Below are 27,465 nucleotides of genomic sequence, written 5' to 3' on the forward strand. Positions count from 1 at the left end.
ACTCTTCTCTTTCATCACCTGAGTCCCAAGGATTGAACTCAGGTCATCAAGGCTTGGCAGCAAGCACCTTCATCCACTGAGCCATCTTGCGGGCCCCCGCAGAACTTATTTGTTAAACCATTGTGGGATATTTTGTGTTCCATGATCTCATCTTTACTGTGGGTGTACACTTTTAGTGTTGCCCCTTTTTAGCTCAAGTCAATGATTCACCAAGCTATATACTACCACTCAGCCTGATTAGTGTTCAGATATCCTTATTTCTCAATCATAAACCCTTGCAGCCCACTGTAGCTCCCGTTGAGGTATCTATTGCTTTTGAGTGGCATTTGGAAATCTTTATGACCCAAATCTGCCCACTGCCATAGTAGAAGTCCAGAGAGGAGAAAAATCATTTAAACTGGTTATTGGGCTGTACGTGTATATGAAAATATAAGATGGGTCATCTCCGTGACTGAGTGAGGGCGGTGGGGGGGGGGGGGGGAAGAGCCATTGCTATGCAATGCACAAGAACAATTCCACTGCCGTACAATTCAAGTTTGGGGGAGGCGGGGGCAGGGGGCATCACCTACGGTGTAGGATTTTCTTCTTCACTATTCTGCCACAAGAATATTTGTTTGATAGTTTTTTGTTGTTATATTTGTACCAAGTTCTGAATTAGGAGAAAGTAAACAGGAGGAAATGCCAGACGGGTCAGTGAAGGCGGCCACTTTCCCCAGAGAGAGGCAGGAGTCACAGCAGATGCGAGGTCATGAACAGCCATTGGCCGTGGAGCCCAAGGAAGTTGGGAGGCTTGAAGAAGAGGCGAGCCTCCAGTCTCAGAGCTGTGGTGATAGTTCAGATGACAGTAGCACCAAGGTATGTGCTGCAGACACACGCTCTGGGGCCCGTCCTTCTGACTAGCCCTGGATTTAAGCATCGTTTTTTGTTTGGTTGTGTTTTTTTTTTTTTTTTAAAAACCTTCTTTCTTAAGGTTTCTTATACAACGTTACAACTTGAGCGGTAATAAAATTACAACCAAAGTCTGAACCTGCTGATTCACTTTATTATTGAAGGGTTGTTTGTTTGTTTGTTTAATTATGGGGGCGGGGCAGCACAGCTCTCCTGAGTTGCTTCTTTCCTCCTGCCTTCCTGTGGGTTTTGAGCAGGGATGACCCCCACTGAGCCGTAAGCTCAAGGCAGGCTCAGAAAGCACACCTCTGTCTCAGATGGATGAGGGTGAAGAGATGGCAGGGTACGTGCCGCTCTTCCTATCCTAGGGAGCTCAGTGAATCAAGTGTTCATTTTAGGGTTTCTTTTGTTTTGTTTTGTTTTTTAACTGGCTTCAGAGAGCTTGTTTTAAATAGGGCCCTGTCTATTTGCTATTTATTGCAGCTCTGCTTGTAGAGAGTTAAAGGGAGTGGCCACCAGCCCCACTTTGGTTCTTAGTCTTACAGGACTCTTGTTCAGAGTAAAATTTTTCTGTAGACACCTTTCCAGAAATTATTTTGAGATTGTTAAAACTATTGTATTTGCGAGTAAACCACCTTCCAAGTTTAAAGGGCTGATAAGATGCCAGGTGTTCTCCTGCTATTCCAGAATTTGAGAGGTAGAGGCAGGAGGATCAAGAGTCACCCTTTGTTACATAATGAAGTTGAGTGAGGCCAGCCAGGACTGTAAGTGACTCTGTCTCAAAAAAAAAAAAAAAGGCTGAGAACTAGGTCAAGAATGTACTTCCGGGAAAGGCAGGCTGGAGAGCTGACTCAGCAGTTAAGAGTGAGCTCTGCTCTTACAGAGAACCTGAGCTCGATGCCCAGAACCCACAACTGCTTGTAACTCGAAGGGGTTTTTAACATCTCTGGCCTCTCTGAGAGTACCCAAAGTCACATGCGCAGACAGACAGACAGACAGACACAGAGAGAGAGAGAGAGAGAGAGAGAGAGAGAGAGAGAGAGAGAGAAACCTTTAATTTTACTATCTATCAATTTATTTATTAATTTTACTATCTATCAATTTATTTACTTTGAGACAATGTTTCACTGTGTAATCCTGGCTGGTCTTGGAACTGTATCCAGGCCGGGCTGAATCACAGAGATCTGCATGTCTCTCCAGAGTGCTAGGATTAAAGGCATGGGATACCATAAGCAGCCAAAAATGTCTTCTTCTTTTTTTAAAATGTAAGTCAAGGGCTGGAGATGTAAGCATGCCCTGGATGGAATCCAGCATGGGAAGGGAGAAGGAGGAAGTAAACAGATTTGGAAGTAGAATTTAAAAGTTGAAGAAGCCATAGTAATTAAAATATAACCAGGCTTGATGCCTCGTGACTATACCCCGGCACTTCTCAAGCTGTGGGTCGAAACGATCAGAAAATGCATCAGAAACGTAGTCTCCTGTCTGACCCACAGGAGACTGAGGAGGGAGGGACCACACAGTAGTTCAAAGACAGCTTGTGCTGCAGAATGAGATAGAGATGAGAGAGAGAGAGAGAGAGAGAGAGAGATTATACACGAGCACACACACAAGGCACAAGGAGAGTAAGGAGAAGTCAGACCTTGTTTGGCTCAAAAGCCCAAAGAAGAGCATGACTTCAAATGCCCAACAAGAACTCCCATTGAGACCCCATCCTCTCCCCTCTTGGACACTGGGCCAGAGCAGCCTGCTTGGGAAGATGTGAAAAGAGAAACCTAACAATTACAAAGTCATCGTTGTTGTTTGGGGTTTTGTTGGTGGTGAATTGTTTGGTTTGGGGGGTCAGGGTATTGCTTTGCAGCCAGACTGGACTGGAAGTTCAGAATGTAGCCCAGGCTGGCCTCACTCCTGACTGATGGGATTGCAGGTATGTGCTACCATGCTCAGCTAAGAGTATAAAATTTTGCCTACATGTAACATCTAAAAAGTAATTCCTGGCTAATTTGCTAGTCTAATTTCTCTTCCCCATTTGTTTGAAGCTCTTGTTAGTCAATGCCCAAAACTGGGAAGAGGTGGAGGGAGGATGGCGGACAGGTTGAAGGGCAGGGAATGCAGGTGGGTAGATCAAAGCACATTATGCGAATGCATGAAATTCTCAAACAACAAAACCAAGAACACCCCCACAGTTATGACAAAAAGCAAGTTTGGCTGAATAACATGCAAAAATCCTAAGGAAGTTTCTCGTGTAGTCACTTTGTGGAAGGGCAAATAGTTCTACAGCCACACAGCCTCTTGGGGCCTCAGGAAATTCTAGTGTGGCTCAGTATATTTTTCTTCCCCTAATGACCATGAGTTATTGAAAAAAAAGTTGTTCTTATTTATTCAACCAAAATGAATTACCTGGATGCAATGAATAAGGTAGATGGGGCTCGTGCATGTGTTTGGTCCAACTAGATGGCTCATGGTCCAGCAGATCTCCTCTTTCCACCTGTTGATGCTTTTCTCAAAACTCAAAAGTCTATCAGTGTGGAGGTGACAATACAGAGTGCTGAAGATTACCCCAAGTTGTAAAGTTCTGTATCAGGATGTGTGAGCGCAGAGCCCACTTAGATTGCCCAAGCAAAGCATAGGGACCACCCCAAGCTATCATCATCTGCCCGCTCGTATTTGTTATCCCAGAGTTGTGTGGCATGCTTGCATTCGTTAGAGAAGCTCGGTGTCTGAATAGGATCTAGAGAGCTGTAGCACCTCTATAAGCAAGATCAGGACCTAAGCCCACCTTACTGCAGCTTTAAAACTGACACTAGCTCCCACGCCACCCCTCTGTCCACGAAGTTGGTGGCGATGGATAGTGGGGGGAAGTACTGATGTCTCTGTTGGCAGCCGGGCAAGGCTGCAAACTCACTTTTGGCCCCAGATCTCCCTCCTTGTTCTCCAAGGCTGTTTCTCTCATGTCTCTCCCAGAGAAATATGTGGCATACACATAGACATGCACATGCATGCACACACACACATGTACACATAAACTTATACATAGACCACACACACATACATACACCATAACATTACTCTAGGTACAGTATTTGTATGGAAGAGTTTATAACTTAAAGTTGTGCACTTAGCTTAGGTTGTAAAAATTCATTGCATGGGAAACCCAAGGCTTAGTATGGTTGGTTACATTGTTCTCTTAAAAGCAGAGTAAACAAGCCAGGCGTGGTGGTGCAGGCCTTTAATCCCAGCACTCAGGAGGCAGAGGAAGGCCGATTTCTGAGTTCAAAGCCAGCCTGGTCTACAAAGTGAGTTCCAGGACAGCCAGGGCTACACAGAGAAACCCTGGCAGAGTAAACTTAGACTGAGTACACAGTAGGACAGCAGGCTAAGCCCATAGTCTTATTAAAGTATCTCCAGGCACACTATTTACTTGGCTACAAGATCAGACAAAAAGCATCTAACATCTCTGAAAGCAGGAGATGTGAGAAAACACAACACCATGCAACCCATTCCTCAGGTAGAGTGCTTTGAATGCCTCTAAGCTGGACCAAGCTGTCAGTTAAAGCTAGGCCACTCCCACTTACATGACACCCGATTTCCTTTATTGCCCCTGCTCACCGTGGGTTTGTCTGTTCTGGGTCTTCCCGATATATTTAGAATCACATGCCAGGAGACCTTTTGTGACTGATGTGTTTCGTGTCACTGTTTTCAAAGTCTGTTCAAGGTGGTGTCAGTATTCACTGTTCGTTTTAGGCTGATGACGTTTCTATGGCTAGGCCACATTTAACATTAGTTGTTGACTGCTGGATTATTATGAATAGCGCTGGTGTGAAAATGTGTGCCTATCCATCTCATGCTTTGTTTGGGGTTTGGAGGCTGCTTATTGTTTGTCGTTATTTGTGAGTCAGCGTCTCTTTAGAGCCTCAGTTGGCTGGCCCCCACCAGCAGAGCCTCCTGCCTCAGTCTCCCCAGCACCAGGACTCCACGCACATGCAGCCATTCCAAATCCTGGTGTGTTTCTAATACCATCATTACCATCAAAATAAAATCACTGAGGCATACAAATACTGTACATGGTCTCAGTTTTTCTTTTTCATATTTGCCAAAACTATTATTGTCTTGTTTTTAAAAATATAGTCATTTTAATCCCTGTCATATTTGTGGCTTTGATTTTTATTTTCCTAATGAGTATAATGACATGATGTATTTTAAAATGTTTTTACAGTCTCTTACACATTGTCATTAGAGAAATGTCTAGTTGACTCCTTTCCCTAGTTTTAATTGGACTACATTTGTTTTGTCTTGTTGAGTTGTAAAAGTTTATTATTTATTCTGTATATACCTTATTAGATATTTGATACTCAAATATTATAGCCCCTCAATGGACTGTCTCTTCATTTTCCTGTCACTGCCCATTGATACACATATGTTTTTATTATGTAAACACCCATTTATGAGTTTTTCTTTTCGTGTGCGTGTGCGTGTGTGTGTGTGTGTGTGTGTGTGTGTGTGTGGTGTATGTATCCTTGTTTGCTTCCTTGGGAGTACAGACACCTATGTACACATGTACGTATATACACATGTACACATGTACGCATGTAAGCGTGGAGGCCCAAGGTTGATGTTGGGTGTCATCCTTCATCAGTCTTCCACCTTATCTTTGAGGCAGGGTCTCTCAATCAAACCCAGAGGTGGCTGATAGGGTTCTTCTAACTAATCAGCTTGTTCAAAGGATCGTCTGCCTCTGCCTTCCAAGGAAAGGATTACAAGCAGACTGCCACTTCCATCCACCCAGCCAGCATTTTACGTGAGTTTGCAGGCCCTGACCTCTGGTTATCTTGCTTACATAGCAAGTGCTTCTACCTCTGAGACATCTCCCAGACACTGCCCCCCATTTACAATTGTTTGCTTGCTTGTTTGTTGCTCTGTGTAACCCTGCCTGTCCTGGGACTCACTCTGTAGACCAGGCTAGCCTTGAACTCAGAGATCTGCCTGCTTCTGCCTCCTGAGTGTTGGGATTAAGGGTTCAATACCACATCCAGCACCATTTGGTTTTTTGTTGTTGTTGTTGGGTTGGGTTTTTTGTTTGTTTGTTTGTTTTTGTTTTTTTGTTTTGTTTTGGTCTTTTGAAACAGGGTTTCTCTGTGTAGTACTGGCTATCCTGGACTTGCTTTGTAGACCAGGCCAGCCTTAAACTCACAGAGATCCACCCGACTCTGCCTCCTGAGGGCTGGGGCTAAAGACGTGCACCACCACTCCCAGATCCATTTACACTTTTTTAGTGTTTGTCTCATGATCTTATCTAAATGAGCATGAGAAGGCTTTGTTCTCATGTTTCTTCTGAGACTATTTTTATTTTTTTACCTTTATAATTAAATCTTAGATCCAGTTTCAAATACTGTGTGTTACAAGAAAGGGTCCACCTTCGTCTTGTATGCAAAATATCCAGTTGTGCCACTAAGATGTATTGAAAGGAAAACCCCTCTTTCTTAGTCATAAAAGAGAAAAAAAGGACCTGTGGAGCTCATGAAAGGTTGATTATTTCTATTTGAACTTTGTTTCCCACGTCAGCTGTTGCACACAGTCTTTCTTCAGTGTGTGTGTGTGTGTGTGTGTGTGTGTGTGTGTGTGTGTGTGTGTGTGTGTGTATTTGCCTGCATGCATGACTGTGCACCAGTCACACTCAGTGCCTGAAGAGGCCACAAGAGGGTGTTGGACCTCCTAGGATTGGAGTTACAGACAGTTGTGAACACCATGTTGAGGCTGGGAATTGAACCTGGGTCCTCTTAACCATTGAGCCATCTCTCTAGCCCCATGATTGCATGGCAAAGATGCAGGTAAGCGAGTAGAGTTTGGACAATTTCTGTCCTGTTCTGGGCACTGATGACAAGTTCATTCTCTCTCTCTCTCTCTCTCTCTCTCTCTCTCTCTCTCTCTCTCTCTCTCTCTCTGTGTGTGTGTGTGTGTGTGTGTGTGTGTGTGTGTGCTGTTCTTCACCCCTGATGCCAGATGGTAGTATCTAGTAAGGCTAGTAAGGTGCTATATTAGCTTAGTCTTCTTTTATTTTTAAGATTTATTTTATGTATATGAATACACTATAGCTGTCTTCAGACACACCAGAAGAGGGCATCAGATCCCATTACAGATGGATGTGAGCCACCATGTGGTTGCTGGGAATTGGACTTTTGGAAGAGCAGTCAGGGCTCTTAAACACTGAGCCATCTCTCCAGCCCCCCTAGCTTAATCTTACTAAATGTACAATTTTAGCAACAGACAAGCCAGATGCCAGACCTTTCCGAATGCTTATAAATAGGGAAAGAGTCGTGGTAGCCTCTCACATGGGCAGAGTGGGCGTTGTATCAGGAGTATTTTGTGACGTCAGCTGTGGGTGCTGATGGTCTGGTTAACACTAGTCCAGGCGAGGTTTCCTTCTTTACTGTTCTTGAACCAAGTTGTAAGCAGAATTAGCTTGGTAGACTTAAAATGTTTTTCTGACGTTTTGGGTATATTGTTGTGCTGTGGGTACTGCACTAAACCGGTTACCCGTGTTCATTAAGTGACATGATGGAGTAGGAATATAATCTGTCCATCTTACAGGTGGACAAACAGAGGCCTTAGTTAGGCACAAGGTAGATGGTATTTGCCCACGTTGCAGAAGTGATTAAACCCAGGTCTGCAGCCTATAGAGCAGTGGTTCTCAACCTGTGGGTCTCGGCCCACTTGGAAGTTGAGCAACCTTTTCACAGAGTTAACCTAACCTAAGACCATCAGAAAACACAGATGTTTACATTACGAGTCATAGCAGTAGCATAATTACAGGAAGTAGCAATGAAAATGATTTTATAGCTGGGGTCACACACATGAGGAAGATATGCTTCCCAGACAGCCCCCAGAAAGCAAGCAGCTCTCACTCTGTCCCAAGGAAGAATAGCAAACTGGCTCCCCAGAGCCCTCCTTGGTTGGTATTTAATCCTTATTTTATTAATTCTCTTTAGCTGGGCTAGTGAAATGGCTCAGTAACTCCTGAGAGTTGTCCTCTGATTGCCACACATGCACTGTGGCACGCATATGTACACATGTGCACACGCACGCAAACACACACACACACACACGTAGCACACGCATGCACATACATACACACATGTAATACACACACGTGCACATACATACACACACATGTAACACACATGCACGCACATACATACACGCGCACACACAGAGGCACACATACAAATGTAACACACGAACACAGGCACACACACACAGGCACACACAAATGTAATACACACACTGGCACACACACACACACAGGCACACACACAAATGTAATACACACACTGGCACACACACACACAGGCATACACACACACAGGCACACACACAAATGTAATACACACACTGGCACACACACAGGCACACACACAAATGTAATACACACACTGGCACATGCACACACACAGGCACACGCACAAATGTAACACATATACACACACACAGGCACACACACAAATGTAACACACATACACACACAAGCACACACACAAATGTAATACACACACTGGTACACAGGCACACACACAAATGTAACACATACGTGCACACAGGCACACACACACAAATGTAATATACACACTGGCACACACACAGGCACACACACAAATGTAATATACACACTGGCACACACACAGGCACACATACAAATGTAACACATACACACACACAGGCACACACACAAATGTAATATACACACTGGCACACACACAAACACACACAAACACACACAAACACACACACAAATGTAACACACATACACACACAAGCACACACACAAATGTAATACTCACACTGATACACAGGCACACCCGCAAATGTAGCACACATGCATGCACACAGGCACACACACAAATGTAATACACTGGCACACACACAGGCACACACACAGATGTAACATACATACACACACACAGGCACACACATAAATGTAATACACACATGCAGGCACACACACATGCACACACACAAATGTAATAAAAATTTAAAAACTAAATGTGGGGCTGGAGAGGTGGCTCAGCAATTAAGAGCACTGTCTGCGGGCGCTGGTGAGATGGCTCAGCAGTTAAGAGTGCCGACTGCTCTTCCAAAGGTCCTGAGTTCAAATCCCAGCAACCACATGTTGGCTCACAACCATCCGTAACAAAATCTGAAGCCCTCTTCTGGAGTGTCTGAAGACAGCTACAGTGTACTTATATATAATAAATAAATAAATCTTTTTAAAAAAAAGAGCACTGTCTGCTCTTCCAGAGGTCCCAGGTTTAATTCGCAGCAACCACAACTATCCGTATCTCCAGTTATAGCAGACCTGACCCTTTTTTGGCCTCCACAGGCATCAAGCACACAAGGGGTACTGTTTTTAGAAAATAATGTGGGTTCCTGGTTTTCGTTATTAAAGTATTTTGTAGTTCTGAGACTCAAAAGGGAGTGTTTTACTCTAAAAATCCTCTATTTTGTTTGCCTTTCATTGATTTTAGAATTTGAAAGGTTAATTGACGGTGCACAGCTGCTTTTGTTCCCATGGTTCGCTGGCCTTTGCACACCAGTGTAGAGAAGCTTTTGATTACAGGAGCACCACCATGCACGGTGTAGAAGCATCCTTTGTTGTAGGTGATGGAACTAACTCCGGAAGCCCTCGTCCGTGAGCCCCCAGATCCCCTCACACCGCCAGCGGTGCTCTCTCAAGCGCCTTTCTCTCTTACAATGTTTGCCTCAGTATCTAACATCTGGAGAGAAAACAAGCTGCCAGCATCAAGGGGAACTGCGGGAACTGCGGCAGAACCTGCACCGCCTGCAGATCCTGTGCAACTCGGCTGAGAAGGAGCTGCGGTACGAGCGGGGCCGGAGCCTGGACTTGAAACAACATAACAGCTTGCTCCAGGAGGAGAACATCAAGGTAACACTCTCTCTCCCGGGCACAGCCTTTCCTGCCCGCTCTCAGCCGCAGCTTGAGAGAGCCAAGTCTCCATTCTCCGGCATTACTACTCAAAATCCTCAAAATCGATCCACGGAGGAATGGGCCAGGCCAACTATTCATTAACTCCCCACTTCCACTCACTCTCTCTGCTGCCAACGGTGCAGATGCTATCAGTCCGTAAAAAAGTGTTTAGTGACAGAGTCTGTTGAAACCTGTATCTCAAGTGTTTGTTTTCTTTGTTTTTTTCCTTTTATAAGTTAACATTTTTGTAAAAAGATTTATTTATTTATTTTATTATATGAGTCCACTGCAGCTGTCTTCAGACACACCAGAAGAGTGCATTGGATCCCTTTACAGATGGTTGTGAGCCACCATGTAGTTGCTGGGAATTGAACTCAGGACCCCTAGAGTCAGAACTGGACTTTAGAGAGATCAGTGCTGTAAACCACTGAGCCCTCTCTCCAGCCCCTTATTGCAAATGTTTTAACATTTAATTTAATTTCAGTGACTGGTCTCCCTGCATTAGTTGCATATAGCCAGGTGTATTTCTTCCCAGTAAATGTATTCATAAGGGGGGAGGGGGGAAGGTGTCCCAGATGTTTCACAGTTGTTTTTTGAAACACAAACGTTCAGAACAAGGCACCATTATAAATAATGTATTCTTCCAGATACAATTCAGTTCTATAAATATACATTACAGACTTGGTTTCTAATATATATTAGAAACTCTATATAAGGTTCTAAATTTCAATTTTCAGGGACTGGAGAGGTAGCTCAGTTGGTAGAGTATTTGTCTAGACTATAGGAGACCTTGGGTTAATCCCCAGTACCACCAAACTGGGCGTGGCAGAGACCTGGAGTGTCAAACAGAAGGCCTCTTAGATCAGCTTGTTTTTTTTATTTTTTTATTTTTTTGGTTTTTCGAGACAGGGTTTCTCTGTGTAGCCCTGGCTGTCCTGGCACTCACTTTGTAGACCAGGCTGGCCTCGAACTCAGAAATCCGCCTGCCTCTGCCTCCCAAGTGCTGGGATTAAAGGCATGCGCCACCACGCCCGGCTATCAGCTTGTTTTAAGACAGTATCCTGTAGACCAGGCTGGTCCTGAAATCACTGTGAAGCCAACGCTGACCTTAGTTAGCCCTATGAAGATTCCTCATCTTACTTCTGTCTCCACATGTCAAATGCCGAGATCCCAGGCACACATCACCATGTCCAACTCACCTCTGGACATACTCAAGCAATCGTATGTCTTTCTACAATGACCAGAATGACACAGATCCTAATTGGCCCCTTATAAATATCTATTCAATAGGCAGTCTTTCAGGAATGGAAAAATGATCACTTCATAAAGAGGGAAGATGCTGTTTACTGGCTCTTGGAGCCAGGCGTGTAGTGGTATCATGTACAGTAACTACCTTTTATGTACAGAGTGGCCGTATCTCTCATAAACCTCCTCAGAGTTGTCAGAGCCACCAGGGTTGCAAAGCTAGCAGACTGTAGAATTTGAATTGAAACATGAGTGGATTTGACTTTCCACATTGTACTTTTCCTCAGCCTGGAGTCATTTTGAGACCTTAGATTTGCAAATGCAGAGTCAGTGTGTGTGTGTGCGTGCGTGTGCTATGTATGGATGTGTGCTCTCGTGTACATGTGTGTACATGAGTGCAGGTGCTCACAGGGGCCAGAGCCTTTGGACAGCCTGGAGTAGGAGTTCCAGGCAGTTGTGAGCCACTGATGTGGGGGCTGCAAATGTGCCACCAGCATAGCCCATGCTCTTACCCACTATAGGACTGATTTCCTAAAATCCACTCGGATGATCAAACTCTGGGTCACTACTGTTAGGCATGCTAGAGTAATTAACATCCCAGAATACTTATTTTGTTACCTTTGAACCATTTGGTTGTGGATTATACTACCAAGAATGTGCATAAAATAATGATAGGTAGTTTAACACATTACAAAGTGGATGTCCGGGGACACCACCTAGAACAGTATAAACCAAGCCAGCACACTGGTGGCTCTGAAAACTCTTTCTCTACCGATATCCAAGTTGCTTCCCCACATCTGCTCTGTGCCACCCGGAACACCGAGACACTGTACTGGATCCTCTTTAGGCTGCAGAAGCCACCCTGGAGACAGAGGTTGTTGGCTTAACAGCTTTTAGACCAGTGCAGTCTGACTTCAACAGCATCTCTAAACGGTGCCTGTGGGCTCCATCACTGAGGCTCACAGCCTTTAGATTCCCTGGCCTGGGGAGTAATGGACAGTATGCTAGGGAGGGAGAGTGCCCTCCTCTTTGGCAGTGAGAGGCTTGGCTTTCCTGACCCTGAACCAATCTGGTGCACCAAATACCTCACTCTTTGTTTTGTTCTTTTCCTGGAATTCAGGGCCCTGCTCGCCCGTTGGACTTGTTGAGTTTTCTTGAAGCAAGGTTGTGAAGAAATGAGAACTCCAGACTTTCTGATAGGCCAGAGTTCCTTTTGAGAAGAAATGAGCCAGGAACAGATTTGTTCTTGTCAGTAATGTTTCCAAAGCATCATCAGCCCTCCAAAGCCCCTGCTTCAGTACCAGATGCGAGGAGAGCAGAGACATTGTAATGGTTTAAGGGGGTTGAACTCAGGTCACCAAGCTTGGTGGCAAGCACCTTTGCTGGCTGAACCATCTTGCCAGCCTCCATGTTGATTTTTATCTGTGTGTGTGTGTGTGTGTGTGTGTGTGTGTTTAGGCACGCGTGTGCTATGGGTCTCGGGAATGCTTTCTACCATTAACTGCATCCCCAGCCCTGTTTTTATGATTTTTTTTACTTATGCCCCAACTCCAGATCAAAATTGAACTCAAGCAGGCCCAGGAGAAGTTGCTGGACAACGCCAGGCTGCATTCCTCGCTCACAGCAGAGTGGAAGCACTGTCAGCAGAAAGTCAAGGAGCTGGAGCTGGAGGGGCTTAGGCAGACGCAGAGCCTTAAATCCCAGCAGGGCCTACAGGAAAAGCTGGCGCGGGAGAAATCCAAAGCAGCAGAAGCACAGGAAAAGGTAACTGTCCTCCTGCTCGGGCGGGCGGCAGCCCACAGCTGGAACTGTCCTCCTGCTCGGGTGGCAGCCCACAGCTGGAACCCTGCCCCCCACCCCCCACCCCCCACCCCCTTAAGAGGGTATCCTTAAGAGACAAGTGTGTGTAAGCGTGGGGCCAGCTAATCTTTTCTCTTTGCCCCCTCCCCATGTCTTCCTCTCTTTAATAATTTTAAGTCATCTGCCCCAACCATTCTAATAAACCTTGTACATTTTTAAAAACTGCATGAAGTTAGAAATGTAAGCTCCTGGGACTGAGGGAATGGCTGGACCTGTGAAGCACGTGTCACACAAGCATGACGGCCTGGGTTCAGATCCCAGAACCCTCAGCGCAGGCCTGCTATCCCAGCTTTGGAGAAACACAAACAGAAGGGTCTCGAACTGGCCGGTCAACCAGCCTAGCCGAAATAGTGCGCTCCAGACCAGCAAGAGATCCTGTCTCAAAAAGTAAGGTGGAGAGAGTTAGAGAATACACCCCTTATCATGTATACACATGTGCACATAACACATATACACCTCTGTATATGCAGATGTATATTTAATGGAAGCTGTAATATGAACTGATTGAAGCCATAGGACATTTATACTTTCTAATTTTAACAAACTTATTTTTCTTTCATTTGAATTGACTGCTTATATGACTTATTTTATAATCTTTAAAAAATTAGTCTTATTTACTTTATTGTGTGTGTATGAGTGTTTTGCCTGCATATATGTATGTATGTGCACCACATGTATGCCTGGTGCCTGAGAGGGTCAGTAGAGAGCGTTGGGTCCTCTGGAACTGGAGTTACAGATGGTTGGGAGCTGCCATTGTTGGAGTTTGTCAAAAGACCCTACTCACAAGGACCACAGAGACCACCATCGCTGCAAAACACATAAGGATTTTTATTGATCCAACATGTTGGGGACTCCCCTCTCAGCACGCAGGCCAGAGGAGAGACCCAGAACAAAGAAAGAACACACTTTTTATACCTTTGTAAGGGGCAGATTTGAGCAACAGGGTTCTCACTGGTGTAGCAAGTAACCCTTTCAGGCATTGGTTGGTTTGTATAGTGACTAAGTAACCCTTTGGCCTAGTGACTCACTTGGCTTGCCCCCATAGTGGGTATTATGATTTGGTCAGTAAAGTAATAGTACATTTTGAACTTATGGATCAGCTATTAACGTCACAGCTATTAACGTCACAGCTATTAACGTCAGGGGAATTCTCGCAACAAGGTCAGGGTGGTTTGTGGTTTTTGTCAGAATTCAGTGTGGGGCAGGGGGCAAGAGAATTGCTAATCTTGTTATGGTTATTTCTCTGAGAACAGCTAATATTATTTTGGTAGCTGCAGGCTTAATCATTTTGACTGCTAAAACTCTGTTTTTACATTTGTTTAGTCAGCCAGCGTCCTTATCTGGCTCTGCACTTGGCCTGCTAGTACAGTTTGGAAAGTCCTTTTTGAAGGGGGAGGTACAGGGTGGTCTTGAATTCGTTTTGGATAATACACCATGTGGGGATTGGGAACCGAACCCAGGTTGTTTGCAAGAGTAGCCAAGTGCTCTTAACCACCGAGCCATTTCTCCAACCCTATTTTGTAATTTTTAGAGGGAATGAATGAGGCAGAGTTCCTCTGTGTAGCCCTGGCTGCCCCGGAACTCACTCTGTAGACCAGGCTGGCCTCAAACTCAAAGATCCACCTGCCTCTGCCTCCTGAGTGTTGAGATTAAAGGCGTGCTCCACCAATGCCTTGCCCTATTTTGTACTTTTAAGAAAGATTTTTGCTGTGAAATTGGCTATTTTCAAATATTGCAGCCGGGCGTGGTGGCACACGCCTTTAATCCCAGCACTCGGGAGGCAGAGGCAGGCGGATTTCTGAGTTCGAGGCCAGCCTGATCTACAAAGTGAGTGCCAGGACAGCCAGGGCTACACAGAGAAACCCTGTCTCGAAAAACCAAACCAAAACAAACAAACAAAAAAAATCTTCAAATATTGCTCTGCGTTTTGGACTGCTTACCTCAAGGTATCAATAGTATATAACAGTTATGTATGAGTGAGTGAATGTGTGTGTGTGTGTGTGTGTGTGTGTGTATGTGTGTGTGTGTGTATGTGTATACATGTATCCCTCTATTGTTGTCTGTCTTTTTTTAAGATTTATTTATTATTATATCTAAATACACTGTAGCTATCTTCAGATGCACCAGAAGAGGACATCAGATCTCATTACAGATGGTTGTGAGCCACCATGTGGTTGCTGGGAATTGAACTCAGGACCTTTGGAAGAGTAGTTGGTGCTCTTAACCACTGAGCCATCTCTCCAGCCCTGTTGTCTGTCTTATTATCATGAAATTACTAAATAACATATGCATGTCAGGAAATGAGGTTGCAGTCCTCTTCAGAGGGACATCATTCTACACAGCATAGAAGTAGAGACAAGTACTGTACCCTGACAGAGGATATAGTAAGCCACTGTATGTGCACATGGTGGCCGGTAACCTCGGCAGTGAATGACAGCAGTAGTTCATTGCTGTCACGTGCAGAAGCCAGTGAACAAGAGAGAGAAACCAAATCTTAAGATTATACACTTTCTGCCAGGTATGGTGGCACACACCTTCCATCCCAGGACTTGGGGAAGCAGAGGCAGGTGGATCTCTGTGAATCTGAGGGCAGCCTGGTCTACAGAGCTAGTTCCAGGCCAGTTACACAATGAGACCCAAAACCAAAACAAAAAATACAATCTTTTCTTTGTTTAGAGAGCTGGCAGTCGGAGAAGACAGTGGATTAACACCTGAAAAACCCATCTTCTGTCTCACCTCTAGCCAGCAGGTTATGTAGGGAGTAGGAGAGGCAGAACAAGGGGAAGCAGGCAGGCAGGCACTTGCTATAACGTCAGACTGGCCCCTCTGCCTGAGCACTCAGCCACGATTCTGAGACTCTGTGCCCCTCATCATCCTTGCTTCCTCCCTCATTCTCTGTGTGTTTTGGCTCAGGTACTTGAACCACTGAGTCAGGCTGGTCTCTGCTAGTATCAACAGTGTCCCCTTCCAGTGCACCAGGACTGCCGGTGGGGATGGTTAACTAAGAACATACAAGCCGGGGCTGGTGAGATGGCTCAGTGGGTGAGGGCACCCGATTGCTCTTCCAAAGGTCCAGAGTTCAAATCCCAGCAACCACATGGTGGCTCACAACCATCCGTAACGAGATCTGGCGCCCTCTTCTGGAGTGTCTGAAGACAGCTACAGTGTACTTACATATAATAAATAAATAAATCTTTAAAAAAAAAAAAAAGAACATACAAGCCATTAACAGCATGTTTGGGCTACGCTACTGCCAACAACATGCACACACAGATTCCTTTTTACAGTGTGAAGCGTGAGAATACCTTACACAGAATTACGAAGTCCTCCCCGCCAGGAACTTGCTACAGTTCAATTAAGTGTAGAGTTTGTGGTTGGAAAAGGGTTACACCCTTCATAATGTTTTACCTTTTCCATCAAGATTTTGGACCTGCAGCAGAAGCTAGACCACGCGAGACAAGTCTGCCTCTCAGATGTTTGCATTTTGCGTAAGCAGCAACTAGAGGAAGAGATTAAGGAAGCAAAGAGCATCGAAGCCAGGCTGCAGCAGCAGTGCCAGGAGGAGCAGCAGAGGAGGTAAGGACTGACCGCCAGGGCATGGGAATACAGATAGATAGATAGATAGATAGATAGATAGATAGATAGATAGATAGATAGATAGATAGATAGTAGTTAGAGCCTAGCTAGTTGCAATGCAAGGCCTGCTCACAAGAAAGCAGTAAGATGCCCCAAGACAAGCATACCCTGAGCTGACACAACACTGCCAGATGACGCTTGCAGGTCAAGGGACAGATAACAAGTATCATCCGCACATTCAGGAGGTGCCAGCAAGCTTGCCACAGGGCCAGATAATTAACCTGAGAAAACTCCCATTTTTAAAACGATATGGAGAGGCTGGGATGAGGTGGAGCGATAGCTCAGTGGCTGAGTATGCTTGATGCTCTTGCAGAGGACTGGGATGTGCTCCCCAGCACTGTACCAACACGGCCATCTTTCCAGCTCCTCACTCTTCCTTTCTGAGTCTTGCTGACCTGCCCAGCCTGGTCTCAAACTCGTGGGGTCAAGAGATGTTCCTGAGTCGGCTCCTAGAGTGTGGGACTATACGGAAGCACACCACACAGCATACTTCCGTTTCTACAGTGGATATAGCAGTGTGCATGTTACCTATTTTTCCTTATATGAGTCTCCATCATCTCCATCTTTCAATAGTGAAGTCCACTTATCATCAAAACTATTATATCTGTGGGCATATGGGTGGTTAAAATGCTATAATGAGGGCAGGAGAGATGGCTCAGCTGTTAAAGGCTAGGCTCACAACCAAAAAGATAAGATGCTATAATGATATAATAATATCCTCTGCTGCCCTTTTAATATCTGTGGGACCAATAAAGAAACCCCTGTTTTATTTCTGGTGTTAGTAATTTCTATAGCCAATACCTCTTGGTTTGCTGGCCTAAACAGAAACTTGTCAATTATATTGGTCTTTTCAAAGAACTACCTTTTAGGTTTATTTGGTTTTCTCTAATTGTTTTTTCCTGGTTCCATTTATCTATCTGTTCTTCCTACCCCACCCATCTTTTCAACAGGATCTCATGTGTCCCAAGCTGGCCTCTATATAGCGGAGGCTGGCCTTGAACTTCTGATCTTTATGCTGCCACTGTCCAAGTTCTAGTTTGAGATCACAGAGTCTCACTTCATAGTTCAGGCTATCTTGTAACTCACTAAATAGCCCAAGCTTGCCTCAAACTCAGCAGTTCTCCTGCCTGTTTCCAGAGTGCTAGAATTGCAGGCATGCTCCTTCATACCTGACTGTGCTTCTTTTTTTTTTTTTTTTTTTTAAAGATTTATTTATTTATTATATGTAAGTATACTGTAGCTGTCTTCAGACACTCCAGAAGAGGGAGTCAGATCTCGTTACGGATGGTTGTGAGCCACCATGTGGTTGCTGGGATTTGAACTCCGGACCTTTGGAAGAGCAGTCGGGTGCTCTTACCCACTGAGCCATCTCACCAGCCCCTGACTGTGCTTCTTGTTTTTATTATTCTTTTTTTCTGTTTGTCTTTGATTTATAATGTTCATCTTTCTCTGGCTTCTTTTGGTGGAAGCTCTGAGTATTGATTTTAGGCTCTCCTTCCTTTATAACACAAGCATCTCCTGGCACCCGTTTCTCTGCTTCTGCTTCATCCCACAAAGTCTGTAATTTCATTTAATTTAAAATGTTCTCAACCTGACTAGCATTAGAGATGCCTACAACATTGGCAAGACACATCTGGGCATTTGTGAGGGTCTCTGGACAAGGTGGGCTTGTGGGCCAGTGTACTGAGTGGGAGAGACCCACTCTGAATGAGCGGTGTCTTCCAAAAGGCTAGGGCCCAGATTGAGTGTCAGAAAGGTGAGAGGAGACACTCATTCTCCCTTATTGAACAATGCATCTTTCTGCAGCTGCCTTCAAGGGCGTCAGACTCTGGGTTCGTGGAACTGTACCAGCAGCCGACCGTTGTGCTTTCAGACCATTGGCCTGGAACTGGGGCTGTGACGACAGCTTCCTCGTGTTCTGAGGCAGCCAGCTTCTTGGTCTGGGCAGCTCTGATTATGAAGAAAAGGTCCTCCCAAGTGTCTTCTAAGGTTGCTAATTTCGAACTGGTTACTTAACAGAACCATAAAGAAGACAGACACTTTCTCAGATATGCATATAGTGATTTAGATAAAGCAGAAAACGACAGTGAGAACGTTGGTGTAGGGTTAAGTATGATTGGAAGAATTAAGCTCCAGCAACCTTTAGTGTGCCTGCGCTTACATCCAAAGAACCTAAGAGCGAGAGGCTCAGAGCCCTAGGACCCAGCAGAGCCCCAGAGCAGGCAGAACCCTGGGAGCTGGCAGAGCCCTGAGCCAGTGTCTCAGAGTCTACCATCCAGTAGCCTATCAGTTGCTGTGATGGTTTGTATATTCTTGGACCAGGGAGTGGCACCATCTGGAGGTGTGGCCTTGTTGGAATAGGTGTGACCTGGTTGGAATAGGTGTGTCACTGTGGATGTGGGCTTAAGATCCTCACCCTAGTTGCCTGGAAGTCAGTCTTTCACTAGCAGCCTTTGGATGAAGATGTAGAACTCTCAGCTCTGCCTGTGCCATGCCTGCCTGGATACTGCCATGCTCTCACCTTGATGATAATGGACGGAATCTCTGAACCTGTAAGCCAGTCCCAATTAAATGTTGTTTTTATAAGACTTGCATTAGTCATGGTGTCTGTTCACAGCATTAAAACTCTAACTAAGACACCGGGTTAGTCTCAAATTCATTACAGAGATCTGCCTAGAATGCATAAATAAGAGAGGGCAAAGCTGTCTAGGCAGCTTTAGAATCTTACTGCCCTGGCATGCAGGTGAGAATTTTGCCCATCGGTGCTATTTCATCATTCCCATCGCCATATTCCTCAAGATGAATCTCTGGGATGAAGAGAATCTTGGTTTGAAACCCAAAGTCTTTCCAGGAACTGTAGTTTGATGAGTCTCTCTGAAAAAGCAGGTGCTGACGGTGCTCACTGGGAAGTGTGGATTTCCCCATCGACCCAGGACACAGAGTGTCAGTCCCTGAGTCATCTGTAGCGGGGCTGCCGTGTGCACACCAGTGTCAGCAATGTTTAGAGCTAGAAGATTGTGGGCCAAGCTGTAAAGCACCGGGAAGAAGGTGCGTGGACTCCGGAGCAGAGCCTCACCTCAGCCTTGCCCTAGCGTACCTGGTGCCACAGCTTCCTCATCTCTGCCATGAGGAAATTTATTTCTTCCTCATGGATTTGTTTTGGTGGCAAGAGAGAGAGAGAATTAAGGAAAAGTGTCTTATTATGTAGGAGGCTCCCTGCACAGGTCCCCTTATCTTGCAGACATATAGCTGTATCTCACTCTGCTGAAATGACAAACTCCCTTGTGCTGGCCCAGAAGTTCTGGGCCTAGGGATCACTTGCAGAGTGTGGCAGTCCACAGACTGACCTGCTGTGTGTGCATTGCTTGCCTGCAGGATGCTCCTAGACCAGGACATAAATGAGCTCCAGACACAAGTGAGAGCCTGGCAGGATAAGGAGAAACAACAGGAAACAGTCAATTCCCAGCAACAAGAGGCCCTACGAAAACAACTGGAGAGGGAGAGGAGGAAGTGTGAAGAGGTAAGAAAGTAGCAGCCGGTGTCCCTGGTTTCCTGTTCTCACAGACTGGGATGCGTTTCCATTGCTACTACTGCTATTCAGCTAATAATCACTGAGCACACTCTACCTACTGAATTTAGCTGGGAAAACAAATATATACAAATAATGGAGATTACAGACATAGATACAGATATATCTCCAAGTGGAAGGGAAGGAAATATGACCTCCCTGTATCATCTGGGCTGGGAAAGGTTATAAATTAAGTTAATAGGAGATGGAGGGAGGCCTTAATGATGAAGAGTACTGGCTGCTTGTCCAGGGGACATGGATTCAATTCAATTCCAGGCACACACAATGTAGCTTACAACTGTCTGTCAAAACACTTCAGGCACCAAATGTGTGGCACACAGCCATACATGAAGGCAGAACATTCTTATACAGAAAATGAAAAATATGTATTTTTAAAAAAAAAATAATCAACATAGGGCAAATTAATAGGAATAAGACCATTTTAATTACATATATATGAATGGGTTTCCCACAAAACATGAGACTTAAAAAGGGTCATAGTTTGCTCAGCATCCTGAGCTATCTAGAAAGGGCCCCGGGACCTCAGGAGCACAGTAGAAGCAAGTTGTGGAAGGTGTGGGGAGGAATTGTAAGATGAGGAAGGGGTCATCTCAGATACAGATAAACGTCTCTCCGATGTGGACTGAGGACATCACTCAGTGGGTCAAGCATTTGCTGGGAAGGTGTGAAGACCTGAGTTTGAATCCCCAGCACTGGGCTGGCAAGATGGCTCAGCGGTTAAGAGCATTGACTGCTTTTACGAAAGTTCTGAGTGCAATTCCCAGAAACCACATGATGGCTCACAACCACCCATAATAAGATAGGATGCCCTCTTCTGGTACGTCTAAAGACAGCTACAATGTACTTATTTATAATAATAAATATTTGGGCCGGAACAAGCAGGGTCTGAGTGACCAGGGCTGACCGGAGCAAGCAGAGGTCCTAAATTCAATTCCCAACAACCACATGAAGGCTCACTCACAACCATCTGCACAGCTACAGGTTACTCAGATACATAAAATAAATAAATAAATCTTAAAAAAAAAAAAAAGGATCCCCAGCACTCGTAAAAGCCCAGCACACAGTGTGAGTGTCTGGTATCCCAGTGCCCCTATGGGGAAATAGGAGGCAGAGTGGAGAATCCCTGGAAGTTCAAGGTCCAGGGACCCTGGGGAACACAGTGTAGCAAAGCAAAGAGGACCCCATCTAAAGGTGAGAAGACAAGGATGGTGACGTCATCCTCCTACGTTTCTATGATGGCTGTGGCACATACACGCCCACACATGTGAATGTATGCGCTCGCGCACACGCACACACACAGAGGAATAAAGCCCACTTCCTGACATAGAAACTTGCTGACCTACATTTCTTGCATAGATGTAAATTTCTTTTACAAAAGATAGCTCTTCCCAGCTGCCCTTCATGACTGGTTTCTCAGAATACCAAGTTTGAAAACACACCAAGGAAGCACACAGGAGGTGTTCTAGTGTTACTACTGTTGTGATGGAATACCATGACCAAAAGCAAGTTGGAGCCAGGCAGTGGTGCCACACACCTTTGTGTGTGAGTTTGAGACCAGCCTGGTTCTACAGAGCTAGTTCTAAGACAGCTAAGGCTACACAAAGAAAACCTATTTTGGAGCGGCTGGAAGGGGACAAGTTGGGGCAAGAACTTGAACAGACCTGGAACCTGAAGACAGGAGCTGATGGAGAGGCCGTGGAGGAGGTGCGGCTCACTGGCTTGCTCAGCCTACTTTCTTTCTAGAACCCAGGACCACAAGCCCAAGGATAGCACCACCCACAATGGTCTGGACCCTCCCTTATCAGTCACTAATTAAGAAATTAATTGCCGGGCGGTGGTGGCGCACGACTTTAATCCCAGCACTTGGGAGGCAGAGGCAGGCGGATTTCTGAGTTCGAGGCCAGCCTGCTCTACAAAGTGAGTTCCAGGACAGCCTGGGCTACACAGAGAAACCCTGTCTCGAAAAACCAAAAAAAAAAAAAAGAAAAAGCCTTATAGTCAGGGATGTGGTTCATACCTTTAATCCCAGCCCCATGGGAGGCAGAGGCAGGCAGATCTCTTGAGTTTGAGGTCAGCCTTGGTCTACAGAATGAGTGCCAGGACAACCAGGGCTACACAGAGAAACCAGAGAGCGAGAGTGAGAGTGAGAGAGAGAGAGAGAGAGAGAGAGAGAGAGAGAGAGAGGCCTACAGCTACAGCTAGATCTTATGGTGGCATTTTTCTCAATTGGGGTTCCCTCCTTTCAGATGACTGCCACTTTCGTCAAGTTGATATAAAAATAGCCAGCACATTGTACATCCTGATCAGGTTTGGGGATTGTGTGCCCTGAGCCCCCAAACAAACAAGAAGGTATTTACTACACAAGGAAAAGGTGCTTGGAATGCTTCTGGAAGGGAGATCATCAGAAGGAGCTGCTGTGGGTGTCCAAGAAACCCGGAGGATCGGAGACCACAGGGAAGCTAACTCCTCCAGAGCCAAAGATGTCTTTCCTGATGTCTGCCATGTCTCTGACTGCTTGTTCAAGGAAACACTAAGAGGGAAAGGCAAGCCTGAGCCCACACTACTTCAGCACTTCACCTCTGAAGGCAGACGAGCAGGTTCTTATTGTTGTTCTTGTGTGTTTGTTTTTCCTCCACACAAAGCAGTCCTGTGTGGGCACCAGCAGGGTGTACACAGCTTTCACTCAGTGGACACCATCTGCCTGGATTCAGCATCAGATCCCACAAAACACGGGCTTGTTCTTCAGGACCTTCCCTAGCTTTGTTACTGGAGATCAGCTGTAAGTCTGAAGCTGCTGTGAGACTCTTATGGATCAGGTTTGGTCCTGGTGGCTTAGAATGGCTCAGGAGAGGCAGGTTAAGCGCATTTGCTGTTCTTCCAGAAGACCAGAGTTGGATTCCCAGCACCCATATGCGGCAGCTCACAACTGCCTATAACTCTGGCTTCAGGGGGTGCAACGCCATCTTCTGGCCTCTGCTGGTATGCACACACAGATGTACACATACATAAAAGGAGGAGGTCTCGAGAAATGTTTACTTAGTTTTACCAGCTTATTAGAAAGGGTTGCAACTCAGAAATAGCCAGAAGGAAGAGATGCCCGGGAATATGGGATGTGACTGAGAGTCCATGTGACCAGCCTGATCCTCCATATGTTCACTAACCCACAGCTCTCTAATTCCTAACCTCATGGAATTTTGTGGAAGTTTCTGGCTCAGGGTTTTATACAAGAGGAATTTGGAAGTGATCTCTACTCCACTGAAACCACAAATAAAAAGCTGAGCAAACTGAAATTTTTAAGCAATACTGCTTGATCTATCAAAAAAGTGAGGTCACAGGGTCACAACTGCCTGGAGGTCGGTGAGACCAACACAACATTAGAGAGAAACTCTGGTGAGAACCTGCTAGGAAATCCTGCACTGAAACAGATGAACCATTTGGAGGCTCAGTGTGGAATCTCTCCCTGGGCTCCAGGTCGAGGGCTGTAGGGGAGGGCAAGGAGGCATTCAAAGTTCATGATGGGGCTTTGTCAGAACCTAACTGAACCAGGGCAAGAGAAACTTGCAATATGAGCCCACTCCATGCCTATTTTAAGGAGAAGAAATGGCGACAGGGAAAGAGGCATGTGCAAGGGCCATGGTCAAAGGTGAAGCTAACTGAAAGACGACAATCCTCTCATCTGAGCAGAGAATCCAGCCCACCCACCCCCTTTGCCACAGCAGCGAACACTAAATTTCCATCTTAGCAACTCCCTTTATGTCTGACTATAAAGGAAAATTCACAAACCATACATATTAAGATACAATGTGAAGGATCTGAGTAACGTTGAAGACTCCTGCAATTAACACGCTTCGGGCCCTAATAAAGCAGGTGGCACGTAAACAGAGAAACAGAGAAATGGAAAGTTTAAAGAAGAACAGAAACGCACGACATAGAAACCACAGTAGCAGAAGTGGCGGCAGCCTGGGACAGGGCTCTTTGCAGACTGCACACAGCTGAGGGGTGAATCCTGGACCCTGGAAATCGCAACAGAAAGCTCAAAAACAGCAAACGAAGTGGACGTTGAGAGGAAAGAGCAGACTGTTCGATACAGAAAGCGTAATGCATGGTACAAATGCAGAAAACCAAGGTAAAAGAAGGAGAAACGCTTGCTAGACTAAAGATCGAGGATGCCCAAAGGTCAGCTGCTGAGCCACAGATCCAGAAAGCTCAGAGACCGCCAAGCAAGGTAATTCAAGAACCTCAGGTTGGCTTATGATGGCCAAACGGAAGGTCGAAGAAAGGGCAACATCCTGGAAAAAGGCACAGGGATAAAATACTTCCTCAGACACAAATTGAGTGGTTTGCCAGCAATGCTAATAGGTGTTCTTTAGACAAGAGAAAAACACATAAGCAAAGCAAAACAATAACAAAACCCCTACAAAAAAGCCAAGAATCTACATAAGGCATAGAAGCCTGCCAGCCAGACGGCCCAGTGGGTAAGGCTTGCTGCCAAGCTTCAGACTACTGAAAGTTGTCCTCTGACCTCCACAAGCATCCCCGTGACACATGCACACACAATAAATACGTATTTACTAACCACTGAGATGGCTCAGCATTTAAGAGCACTGGTTGCTCTTGCAGAGGACCCAAGTTCAATTCCCAGCAACCACAGGGCAGCTCACAACCATAGGAAGCACAGGTCCCAGGGGATCCATTGCCCTCTTCTGGCTTCTCAAGCATGAACACCCACATGGTGCCCAAACACACATGCAGGTGTGTGCTCTTGCATGCACACACACACACACACACACACACACACACACACACACACTTAAATCATTAGATACGTTTAAATTCCAGCTCCTATAAGCACATTCGTCTCAGTACGGTTGGCCCGTTCAGTCTTACAGTCCTTTGTCCCCAACTTAACCTCCTAGAAGTCCATTCCTCCACATATGCCTCAAGCTCCTGGCATTGTAAGATGCCAAATCCTGCCTATATTCCTTATTTCTTTATAAGTCAAGGCCTATATTCAACCTCTTCTCTCCCAAAGTGTGTTAGCGTCTAACTCTATGTTATGACTGGAGAGACAAGAAGGAAGATGTGGTAGTGGTCATATTCAGATGGCTTTTAAGAACAACAACACATTTTATTTGTTTGTTTGTTTGTTTTTGTTTGTTTGTTTTTGAGACAAGGTTTTTCTGTGTAGCCCTGGCCTAACAAGCTGACCTTGAATTCGCTGTGCATCCGAGGTGATCTTGAACTCCTAATCTTCCTACCCCCACCTGTCAAGCGCTGGGATGACTGACTGGTGTCACTGTCCCTAAGCCTGGTCTGTGCCACGCTGGGGAGCAAACCCAGGGCTCCATACGTGCTAGGCAAGCCCTCTGCCAACAGAAACACATCTCTAGCAACAGGCTTCTTCTTCCAAGGTGCCTGCCTAAGATGCAATTCATGCAGACCCCCAAAGCAAGGATTCTAACCTCTGCAGACAACACGGTGGGAGCTGCTTACACTGATTGCCACAGGAGCTTGAATTCGAGGTCCGGTCAGGTGTTGATGTTCCCAGATGTTTTCTGTGTATCTCTGAGCCCTGTGTTTCACAGGACGCAAGAAGGCCATGACTTCAGTTTGTGCTGTCACCTGCCATCTGTTTGAGAAGCTTTGTTGTTGTTGTTGTTGTTGTTGTTGTTGTTGTTGTTGTTGCATTGACTTTCTAGCTACAAGAGAGATTAACCTCTGCTCTTCTAACCTCTGTGGTCCTCCGACTCTACCTTGGTCCAATAATTAGACTCCTAAGTAGGGAGTGTTCTCCTTGGATACGTTGCTTGACTCCATCAGAGATGTCTGGGTCACCCTGCAGACCCCAGAATTCTCGGTTCCATCAAACAGCACGGTTAGCTGAATGAGAAGACTTGAGGAGGCACCTTAGGGAGGGAAAAGCTTATTTCTCCACTTGGTGTCAGAGGTCTCTGTCCATGGCCTGAGGCAAAGCATCATGGTAGGAGCAACTGTTTGCCTGATGGCTGCCAAGAAGCAGAGAAAGGAAGGGGAAAGGGGCCGAACACCTTTCCAGGCAATGCCTGGGTGAGTCCTTTCTCTAGCTAGACCCTACCTCGGTGAATCCAGCAAGGGGCTAATCTATTATTTAGTTCAGAAGTCTTAGGATCCAGTTAGTTTTCCCAAAGCCCATCAGTAGGCCACAAAGCCTCTGACATGAACTGCCAGGGAAGTGTTTCTCAACCTGTGGGTCGTGACCCCCTTGGGTGGAACAACTTTTCATAGGGGTTACATATCAGATATCCTAAATATTAGATATTTACATTATGATTCTTAACAATACCAAAATTACAGTTATGAAGTAGTAATGAAAATAATTTTATGGTTGGGGTCACCATAACATGAGGAACTATATTAAAGGGTCACAGCGTTATAAAGGTTGAGAATTGCTCTGTTGGTTCTGGGGACGGCGCTTCTTATGGTCTCCCAAAGTACTTCCCTATGGGCAGCTGTTAGCTGATAACATAGCCAAGCCTTTTCCTGTAGGTGCTTAAAAGCAGTGAGTTCAGCCAGGCGTGGCCAGCCTGCTCTACAAAGTGAGTTCCAGGACAGCCAGGGCTATACAGAGAAACCCTGTCTCTAAAAACCAAAAAAAAAAAAAAAAAAAGCAGTGAGCTCAGACTACAGATTAAGCCTTTACTCATACTATTGTTCAGAAATTGCTGCTTTAAAAGAAAAAAATTTAATGGGAAAAAAAGAAAAGAATCCTTCATCTAAAACTCTGAAATCCAAACGCCCCCAAATCTGAAATTTTTGGAGCTGGACATTGTGGCACATACCTGTAGCTTCAGCTACTCGGTAAATCCTGAAGCAGGAGGATTGCTTTTAGCTCCAGAGCTCTAGACCTCAACGAGTAAAACTGCAAGAACCTATCTGTGATGGTTTGAATATGCTTGGCCCAGGGAGCAGCACTATTAGGAGGTGTGACCTTGTTGGAAGAAGTGTGTCACTGTGGGCGTAGGCTTTAAGATCCTTGTCCTAGATCCCTGGAAGTCAGTCTTCTGTTTGTCTTTGGAGCAAGATGTTGAACTCTCAACTCCTTCTACACCATGTCTACCTGGGTGCCGCCATGATGATAAAGGACTGAACCTCTGAACCTGTAAGCCAGTCCCAACTGAATGTTGTTCTTATAAGAGTTGCCTTAGGGGCTGGCTTAGCGGTTAGGAGCACTGACTGCTCTTCCGAACTTCCTGAGTTCAAATCCCAGCATCCACGTGGTGGCTCACAACCA

At 45.5% G+C, this 27,465-nt stretch overlaps 1 protein-coding gene across 6 annotated transcripts in view; it reads left to right on the forward strand.

Moving 5' to 3' along the window:
- The window catches only part of Ccdc30 (coiled-coil domain containing 30), an 87,148-nt gene that overhangs the window by 42,410 nt on the left and 17,273 nt on the right, over positions 1 to 27,465 (forward strand). For 5 of the 6 annotated variants that reach the window (XM_085839021.1, XM_085839020.1, XM_085839022.1 and 2 more), the window contains 5 exons: positions 648 to 855; positions 9,644 to 9,823; positions 12,665 to 12,874; positions 16,392 to 16,546; positions 19,982 to 20,126. In XM_085839021.1, coding sequence (XP_085695147.1) covers positions 648 to 855; positions 9,644 to 9,823; positions 12,665 to 12,874; positions 16,392 to 16,546; positions 19,982 to 20,126 — 898 coding nt within the window. The remainder of the gene's footprint in view (positions 1 to 647; positions 856 to 9,643; positions 9,824 to 12,664; positions 12,875 to 16,391; positions 16,547 to 19,981; positions 20,127 to 27,465) is intronic. The other variant, XM_021159854.2, reaches the window with a different exon arrangement.

This window comes from Mus caroli, unplaced genomic scaffold (genome assembly GCF_978045245.1).
Source record: "Mus caroli unplaced genomic scaffold, Mus_caroli_1 scaffold_6, whole genome shotgun sequence".
NCBI lineage: Eukaryota > Metazoa > Chordata > Mammalia > Rodentia > Muridae > Mus > Mus caroli.